Below are 10,294 nucleotides of genomic sequence, written 5' to 3' on the forward strand. Positions count from 1 at the left end.
ATTAAAACGTCTATATTAGAGCTAAAGTTTTACAAAACATGTCGGAACGCAGCATAACCTATTTATATTTCGAACGCCATCGCTAAGAAACATCAAAGCAGGTATAGCGCCATCTACCATCACAAATTGTGATTCATTTTGGTTTATAATTTATTATTGCGAGTATAACAGATGGCAACCGTGTGCTACCGCCTAGAAAAAGTCATACGAAGTAAACACTTCCATGCACCAATTAACCTTTGACAAGAAGTTTGTGTATAGGCAGGGAAAACACCATTGTCACGTGGTATATAGCAGCTACGCTGGAATAAGCGTATGCTCTCATCTTACACTTAACATCGCGGAGCTCCGCTTTTAGGCAGTGCCTAAATCTGAATAGTTATAAAAACGTTAAATAGGCCCGATCATTTAGGTTGTAACGCCATCACTCGCCCACATCTCAGACTCACATCTCAAACATTTATTTTCACAGTAAAAATTACACATAATTATTAAGGAGTATATAATGGGAGTTCTCCCATATATACCTTCCGTTTCTATAATGTACTACGTCATGATGTTGCCTCAATTAAAACTGACTTCTCTCACTCACTCATTCGTGTCTCTTTTAGCTCATCTGACAAGTCAGATGTAGCTCTAGTACTATAGCCCGCGGATCGCTGCCGCGCAGGGCTATAAGCACATTCTGCCATAGATGTAATCTAAGCAAAATGGTCCAACTGAGAGTACCAAAAATTTATCCCCAAAACGTAAAATGATCGCGGCTTTTTAAACACTTATCTTATCAACGATGGACAATCTCACCTATCTTTTTGAACACTTCCACAAACTTTACACCCAGGGTATTTATGCTGTTATCGCTCGAAAGTCTAGCACTACTGCTGTGTTTTGTTTTCAAATGCGGCTTGCTCTGCTTACTTGTGCACGCGTGACCTCTTCAGTGCTAGACTTGGCAGAATAACCAGCATCAAACACCTGGTGTAAATGTGGAAGTGTTCAAAAGATAGGTGAGATGTCCATGTTGATAGATAAGTGTTAAAAAGCCCGACGATCATTTTACGTCTTTTGGGATAACATTTTTGGGTCACATCGAGTTGGAGCCATTTGCTTAGATTAAACATCCTATGGCCCAGAAGGTGCTATAGCCTGCGGCGCAGCGACCGCGGGCATAGTACAGACTAAGTCAGATGCAGCTTGTAGAATCGCATGATCGTCCGTCCGATGACGACGGCGGGCGTCCGTCACTCCGTTCAACAGTTGCGGCACAAATCTGAAACGGCTCGACGTACGGTCCCGATATTCGGGACGTGGGGGGGTAATCGAAAACGAGTGGGATGTCGAAGCAGGGGATCAAAGCGTCAAAGGTCAAGAGTCTGTAAAAAAGGGCGCGAACATTCCCTCCTTCAACTTAAGATAGCCGAGGCAAATGCACGAATTGCGGCACAAATCTAAAAACGCTCCTCGACCCTAAGGCTGCGTTGAATTAGTCACGTGGTGTTGTAATATGCATCATGGTAGGAAAAACGCCATCAATGTGCCGAAATTGGAGTCACAGCTCCGCGTCAAAGGTCAATGGGGCACACACTCGTGGCAGATTTTAGACATTTTCTGAGACATGGTTGTGACGGTTAAGCATTTGAAACAAACTTTTGTTTCAGCGGGTGACCTAGCATTTTATGGCTTTATTGACACCAGACCATGAAATGTGCATTCCACTGACATGCGAAGTAAGTACACGTGCATCTCGTGATAAACCTTGACCCGCAAGAGGAGGGTTATAAACATGGATTTTATTTACTGTATACTGCTGCTGTTAGAAAAGGATTGACCTGGGCTGGCTTGCTAGTAGAATCCTATACATGCCTGGATGTATGAGGCTACAATGTCACAGTGAAATTTTCAAAAGCTAAACATTTGGTTGCAAGAAAGGTTTATTGCTCCTTAAATCGTATAATTTCGTATGGCAGTTCTGTTACCTGTCAGTATGTTACATGCTAACTTAATAAATTATGCCACTGCCAGTGGCCGCTGCATGCAGTCTGTGGTGATAGTATGGTGTACCGTTTTGCCTGCGCTTAATTAGGGTCATGGTGGCAGCCCATCATCTATGTCAGACCTGATAGGCTGTGTCAGCGTAACATGGACGAGTGCTTACCTATTCCTCCTTGCAATTAGTGTTACTATCACTACGTACGATGGAGCCGTCCAGCGCTACCAACGTACGCGCCATCGTCGTGCGCAACTTCATCAACGATCCCAACGAACATTTCTCCGAGAAGGCTCCTGATACCATCCCACGTTGTTTGAATAAGGGCTATCCGTATGTTCCGTACTTGTCGCATTTCCACAGGAGGACAAGTAGCATATATTCAGGTAGCTTGCTGCTGGACAAAGCAGCTTTTTTAGAGCAATTTTTCAAAACATAATTTTCTACCATCGCGGCCCGCTGCTGGTACCCGAGTTACATAGTATATAACATGGGCTGCCCAGAGTGGCCAGGCCCGAATATTAAACATACTATAGTATAAACATCTTATGTGAAGTTATAATATAAAAACGCTTAACCGCCTGCTAGCTCCACGAAACGTTGTTGGCTAGGTTAGAAGACCATCGAGCAATCATCTGATAGACAACAGACGTCTGTAAGACAATCAGTCGTACAGCCTCGTCCCGTGCAGCGCTACCGCCTCGAGAAAGAGAGAAATTGATGAGAAGAGTGGGAGAGAGACGAGCGAGCGGGCAAGAGAGGGAGAGAGAGAGAGACGAGAGAGAGAGGAAGAGACCGGGGAGAGAGAAAGAGCGGAAGAGAGAGAGGAGAGAGAGAGCGAGAGAGCAGAGCAGAGCAGAGCAGAGGAGGAGAGCTGAGAGAGAGAGAGAGAGAGAGAGAGAGACGAGAGAGAGAGAAAGAAGAGAGAGAAGGAGCCCCAGCGGCGAAGGAGAGAGAAAGAGTGAGCAGAGAGCGAGAGAAGAGGAGAAGAGAGAGAGAGAGAGGAGGCGAGGGGACGGGGAGGGGGGAGGGGAGGGAGGGAGGGGAGGCGAGGAGGGAGCGGGCCGTCGGCGAGGGCCGCGGGCCGGGGGGCCCTGCCAGACGGTGCCCCGGGGGGCGCAGCTCGCCGCGGCGGCGCCCGCGACGCGGCAACGCCCGCTCGGGCGAAAGCCTCTGCCCGGCGCCCCGCCCCCCCTCGCGGGCCCGGCGCCGAGCAGGCGTGCTCCGCGGGGGGGCGGGCAGCGGCATCCCGCGCGGCGCGCCACGTGCACGGGCGCCAGAGGGGGGGGCCCCGGTGGCGGGGGCGCCGGCCCCCGCGGCGCTGGGGGGAGAGAAGAGAGCGGAAGAGAGGAGAGAGGGAGGAGAGAGAGGGAGGAGGAGGGAGGGAGAGAGAGAGAGAGGGGAGGGACGAGAGAGAGGCGAGAGAGAGGAAGGAGAGAGAGAGCAGAGAGAGAAGATGAGAGAGAGAGAGAGACCAGAGCGCGCGGAACACGTGAGGAGGAGAAGAGAGAGGGAGAGAGAGAATGAGAGAGAGAGAAGCGCGCGAAAGAGTGAGAGAGAGAAAGAGAGAGAGAGAAGAGAGAGGAAAGAGAGAGAGGAGAGGAGGAGACGACGAGAAAAAGACAAATAAAGAGGAGAAGACAAACGAGGGCAGATGAGTGTGAACGAGCGAGAGAGAGAGGAAGAGAGAGAGACGAGAGCGTGAAGCAGGAAGAGAGAGCAAGGGACAGAGAGAGTAGAGAGCAGAGAGAAAAAGAGATGAGAGAGAGAGACGAGAGATGAGAAGAGATGAAGAGAGCAAAAGCAAGTGTGTGATCTCCAGCGAGAGAGAGAGCCTGGATCGAGCGAGAGAGAGGCGAGAGAGGAGCAGCGCGAAGGCGAGAGAGAGCAAGAGCGAAGAGCTCGAAAGAGAAAGATATGAGAGACAACGCAGGGAGACGAACGTCGCGACGAGGGACTGCTTCTAATATAGACGTTTTATCGGCAGGGTGGAGAGGAAATACCAATTTTGCATTAAAGATATTGTCAATGAAATCTTGTAGAACGAACCAGACGAGTGTGACACCACAGACTGTTATCTGCGTGTCTATACAATATGCTATATAATTGCCAAAACCTACCTAATTTGCATTTTTTTTTTTTAAATATCAAAACTCCTGTAATACGTTTTGGGGCCAGCCCTTATTCATTCACATACCAAAAATGAGCAAAATCTGTTGAACCTGAACTGACTAATGGCAATTTCCATTTTTGCCAAAAAATTGCCGTGGCTCAAAAGTACGTCAACTGGCATGCTCCAAAATAGGACATTCAAACCTCTCCCATAGCAGTAACAACTATACCCAATTTCAAACATGTGGGTCAAACGGTTCCTGAGTTATCGTTGAACGTAGCCAAATGTTGACGGAAGGACGGACGGACGTACGACGGATGACGCCCCATGGCAATAGCTCATCTTGACGATGTCAAGGTGAGCTAAAAATCATGTAAATATTTGCGTTAATTGGAAAAAAATAGTTAAATGGATAAAGATAAAAAAATACAGAAAACAGGAAAATAATTACAAAACAGATGGGATTCGATCCAACGACCTTTCAGCCGTGATGCTCGTGCTCTACGCGTTCGGCTATTGAGGCTTATTGGGTTTATAGATTATGGATTTGCCATGAATATGAAAACACTGTGACGTCATTGATGCAGTTGAGGAATCCATGTTTAACCCTCCTCTTGAGGGTCAAAAGGTTATCAGACACTTACTCTTCGCACGTCAGTTGAAAGCACATTTCATGGTCCTTTCAATAGTGATAAAAATGGTAGGTCAGCGCTAAAAAAAAAAATTTCCGCTGTCCATTAGGCCATGTCTTCAGAAAATGTTTGATATCTGACCTTTCCCCCACTGTCCTTTGACCTGTGACCTCCAATTTCGCACTGGTGATGGGTTTCCTGCCCATCACACTATACACCGAATATTAAGAGAATAGGTTGAGCCGTTCAGATTTGTGCCGCAATTCCGTATTTCCTCCTATACCTTAAGTTAGAGGGGAAAATATTCCCCCTCCGTTTACACATCTTGACCTTTGACCCTTGACCCCCCAAATTTGTCATCCTGAGTCAGAGATGCCAACACATATTTGAAGCAATCTGTAGTTTCTGGCCATCACATTAGTAGTTCGAGGGTCACGTAGTGACCCGAGTTTGCTAGGGAGATCCGGCATGCCCCCCGGAAAAATTGTTGATTCTGAGATGCAATTTCCTGCATTCTGGGGGTCAAAAATGACAATAAATTGACAAAAAATGACAATAATTGACAACAACAAAAAATTTTCGATCACAGTGAAATTCGTAGTTTGATACAAACTGGTCGTAGTTGTGTAAAAGGAATAGAAATTCGTATAAAATACGGATAAATCGTAGCGGTTGGCATCTCTGCTGAGTCCTTTTTACGATCCCCCCCCCCCCCGACGTCCCGAATATCGTGACCGTACATCGAGCGGTTAAGATTTGCATGTGCCCAACTGTTGACTGACGGACGCACGGACATTCATGCGATTCTACAAGCTGAGCTAAAAATATTACATTTAGCCAAATTAAGTCTCATCTGTTAGCATACGCATTACTGATTACTTCAGCACAAAACATTACTACAAGTTTGTACTGTTATAGGCAACAAAACAGCAAATCAACATTAAACTTGTGCCAACAAGCTTGAGGTTCCCAAAAATGAAATATGAAAATGCTGCCACAAAATAAGTGCATGTGTGTACGTGATGCAAATAATTCTAGACTAGTACCCTATCTCGAAATGCAGGAAAGGTCGGACTCGCGAGAGTGAGAATCATGTGCTAGTGATGTTGACATATCTAAACAAATCAAGGGTGAAATGCATATCGGCACACATCATTATGTGTGATAATGATGTGTGAATGCTCTATGACACATACTATACACACTTGGTGTTACACAAGGAGTACCATTAAGTATTAGAATGGTCAAGTAAATCCTAAAATTGTTGGTATAACACGATAAATGCTTGCTTCAAACACACATTGAAGCACAGGGGTAGAAATTAACTTTTGAACAAGGGAGGACTCCCTGCCCTCAAAAAGAGGGAGTCCGCAGCAAAATGAGGGAGTCCGCAGCAAAATGAGGGAGTCCGCAGTCTGAAGTTCAAAACTAAAGATATTAACAATAACGCGTGTGCTTATTTTGAATATTCATGCTGTTGCACGTCTGCCAAATTGTCTTCGGACATTTGCTGAAAAAATACGGCAATTCCGCGAGGCCATGCTCTGGAACGAAGTAGTTAGTATAGCAGAATTTTCAGGGAGTCACACGGACTCCTGCATATGTCAAATCAGGAAGTCCGACAGAAAATCAGGGCATCAAGCAACATAATAATTTTTATCAATAATGATGTGTGCCGATATGCATTTCACCCTTGATTTGTTTAGATATGTCAACATCACTAGCACATGATTCTCACTCACGCGAGTCCGACCTTTTCTGCATTTCGAGATAGGGTACTAGTCTAGAATTATTTGCATCACGTACACACATGCACTTATTTTGTGGCAGCATTTTCATATTTCATTTTTGGGAACCTCAAGCTTGTTGGCACAAGTTTAATGTTGATTTGCTGTTTTGTTGCCTATAACAGTACAAACTTGTAGTAATGTTTTGTGCTGAAGTAATCAGTAATGCGTATGCTAACAGATGAGACTTAATTTGGCTAAATATAATATTTTTAGCTCAGCTTGTAGAATCGCATGAATGTCCGTGCGTCCGTCCGTGCGTCCGTCAGTCAACAGTTGGGCACAAATCTTAACCGCTCGATGTACGGTCACGATATTTGACTCCGGACTCGCGTTAATTTCGCACCCTGGAAGCACTACCTTAATAGTGACATCTTCTGTGCCAAGACAGACAGTGGCCTTGATGCTGGGATGATTCTCAGCATCGACATGGCACTCCATTACAGCTCTCATAGAGTTCTGCAGTGAGAGAACAAAACAATCTCTAGGCATAAGCACACACGCACATCAACCATGAAATTGCACATCGCAGTAACCACTGAAGTTTAAAAAAACCATTTAACTCGGTGTGTGCTCGAGCCACTGCCACATACAGCAGTGTTCAGAGTAGCTCATACAGCATGTGACAGAAATGCATTATTCAAATATCAATCGACAATTGACAGTGTGGACTGAATACTGAGCACTGAAGCAATGACAATGTTTTAAAATTTCCACTTTACGTTGAATTTTCACCCAGAACATACTTTGAAAAGCTCAAACAGGATGTGATACAAATGCGATGGGACGTAGCACATTTCAATGACTTGTGGAAGGGTGCTTCCTGAAAGTGAAGAGAACAAATATTATACAATGTGATTCAATCATGGTAGTTTTTCGCTTCCTCTTTTCATCCCTTTCATCGCTGAACCCTCGCGAGCATGCATACAAATGAGTTACATGGTAATGGAGGTTACTAACCATTGTTCATGTTAATTTCCAGATCAGGTGAATCCATATAGTACTGGTCACAGAGAAACCTTGCATTGTCATATGCATCTATCAACATAATCCAAAAATGTGAAAAATGTAAGAAAATTTCAAAAGCAGTCAGAAATAATAAGTTGACTAACTATTGAGTTAATTAAAGTTAAACTAGTTAAAACTATTAAGTTATGCCATAAGCCACTGCTTCACTGTGACTCACTTTTTGCATTTAAGACTACAGTTTTTTTCCTTAGTGAGATATCACAAATATTTATAAAGCACTGATAGCACTGCACAATTTTCGTAAGAATGGAAGCATAAAAACATTTTACATAATAATGGCACCTAGCAGAGCTGCTATCACAATGCTAAAATATGTGGACTTGCCTTTTAAAACTCCAACTACATTACAACTAGGGTCTATACTGCCAATGTGCTTGCTTGGGCTTACAATGTTCTTGCCAAATAATAGACCTGAAACAAAACAATGGCAAATAAATAAATGATCAGCCAACCACTATATCAGCTAACAAACACATAGATCCAAGTCACTTTTGCATGCCATGCAGGCATGTGTATAGCACCTCCGGAGCACTCGTCACATTGGGCAATTGAATCATACGAAGCAGAGTGAGGTTTAATCAGAGCAGCAATCGCCAACAGGTCACGGACTACTCGCCGCCACTTACTATGTTGGTTGATGAGCATCCGGATTCCTATGCGACTCATGTAGAGGCGATCCAGAAAATACTGGATGCTGTTCTCTGTCGTGTTATCAAAGCCATGACTATCCCGCATCTCCATAACGCCCTGTAAACGCACACAGCACCCTAGAGCATATAGCGACAACACACACACAAGGACAACATGAATAACAGTTTCCACTGTTCCTTTCACCTCCCCTACAAGCCTGCAATAACTTATGGCACAATCTCACAACCTTTCATAACCTATCACTCACTATAACAACCTGCCACAATATTTCCTCACTTCATAGTCTTCTACAACACCCCCCTCACTGTCTTGTAGCACCACAAACTGTTCCTCATATGCAAACTAAGAAAATTCGCATATCGGAGAGCAGACCAAATGTTGATGCAGTTTGCTGTGTACAGGGAAACTTTGGATGTTAGGTATGCACTTGTAGGACAAAGCAACATTCTTGGTGGCAAAGTGGGCACATTGTCTACTACAGATAAATTATCAATTACGTGTCTACACACAGAATTAACCTGATAAGAACTACAAACCTGAGCCATGGTTTCTACTACGCTCCTGTGCCGATCCTTCACCCTGTCTAGCGTTTCACAAAACCTGCATTGAAAATGTAAATCTCTTATAGTATCGCAATAATTAAATCACACCACATGGTAGACAGTACACATCTATGTGCTATATACAGGCATTATTTGTTTGTACTTACAATTAGAGCTATTCATATAAAATATTTATCATTAAAAATTACTTTTTATGACGTCAAAACGTCAACATGTCAAAAAAAAAAGTATACCACAGTTAAATCTCTTAATACTGACCACCCTCGGTACCATCCATTTAGTTCAGTTCTCTGTGAATTTCAGTCTATAGGGGGGAATCTTATGTGTCTCAGATGGTGTGAAGTGGGCAACGAACGCTCATTAAGTATAATATATTATAGTATACTATATTATAGTAGGCACAATAACGGAGATTATTTATTACAAGGACAAGACACACGTACTTCATAAACTTTTCTTAGGATAAAATTTCCAATTAAGACCATTACCGATTCAAGTCATCCTCATTGTCACCTTCCACTTTTACGAATGTGACAAGATCGGCAAAGCTCTGAACATACCTGCAATTAATATGATGATACTATCACTGACAATTCAATTTCATATTATTCGTATGGATTTTACTGTGATCAATTATAAATTACCTACAGTAGCAGCAGCGTGGGTACGTGCCTTTAATAGAGGGTCTATGTCCCCCGGGGTACTGCCGGAACGTAACCTGGGTACAGTCCGGTATACCGAAACAGACCCTGGTACTATCTAATATGCCGGACCGTACCTCGCCTACTCCACTAACGAGTCTAGGGAGTCGCCTACGCCTACTCCCTAACCCTAATCCTAAACCTAACCCTAACCCTACTCCCTAACCCTAATCCTAAACCTAACCCTAACCCTAACCCTAATGCTAACCCTAACCATATCAAATAGTGACCAGGGTACGTTCCGGCAGTACCCTGGGGGACATAGACCCTATCAGCGCCAGTCATACATATATGCCATTGGCAGTTCAATTATCATCGTCCCTCAATACATTATTAAAACATATATTTTACAGCACTACAAAGTCCAAACTAACATACAAGTGTACATCGACCGTTGCTATGGCTCATAGGGTCTATGTCCCCCAGGGTACTGCCGGAACGTACCCTGGGTACGGTTCGGTATACCGGAACGTACCCTGGTAACTATTTGATATGGTTAGGGTTAGGGTTAGGCTTAGGGTTAGGGTTAGGGTTAGCTCCAAGAAACGGTATCGCTAGGGTTAGGATACCGTTTCAAACCGTGGCTGCAGCTAAACACGTAGTTGCCTTATATTCCAAGTATCGCCAAAGAACACCACACATGTGATATACCAAATGAATCAGTAAACGTCCACCTTCTTGTAACCATCAGTGCGTGAGCGCCATCGCGCGGCTATTGTGTATTGATTAATTAATTGTATTACGTTGAAGTTGTGTACTTATGTTGCACTTATTACCATCACCACTATATTACAACATTTATGTTTTTTTATAGGCCGTGGCTACGCGACC

At 44.1% G+C, this 10,294-nt stretch overlaps 1 protein-coding gene across 1 annotated transcript in view; it reads right to left on the minus strand.

Annotated features, from left to right (window-relative positions):
- LOC106816990 (pyruvate dehydrogenase (acetyl-transferring) kinase, mitochondrial-like) overlaps positions 1 to 10,294 on the minus strand; it is a 43,688-nt gene that overhangs the window by 4,629 nt on the left and 28,765 nt on the right. The window contains exons 3-9 of the mRNA XM_014821635.1: positions 9,251 to 9,322; positions 8,736 to 8,799; positions 8,175 to 8,295; positions 7,873 to 7,959; positions 7,480 to 7,557; positions 7,266 to 7,342; positions 6,880 to 6,978 (exon numbers count right to left, since the gene is read on the minus strand). Of these exons, the coding sequence (XP_014677121.1) occupies positions 6,880 to 6,978; positions 7,266 to 7,342; positions 7,480 to 7,557; positions 7,873 to 7,959; positions 8,175 to 8,295; positions 8,736 to 8,799; positions 9,251 to 9,322 (598 nt within the window). The remainder of the gene's footprint in view (positions 1 to 6,879; positions 6,979 to 7,265; positions 7,343 to 7,479; positions 7,558 to 7,872; positions 7,960 to 8,174; positions 8,296 to 8,735; positions 8,800 to 9,250; positions 9,323 to 10,294) is intronic.

This window comes from Priapulus caudatus, unplaced genomic scaffold (genome assembly GCF_000485595.1).
Source record: "Priapulus caudatus unplaced genomic scaffold, Priapulus_caudatus-5.0.1 Scaffold1554, whole genome shotgun sequence".
NCBI lineage: Eukaryota > Metazoa > Priapulida > Priapulimorpha > Priapulimorphida > Priapulidae > Priapulus > Priapulus caudatus.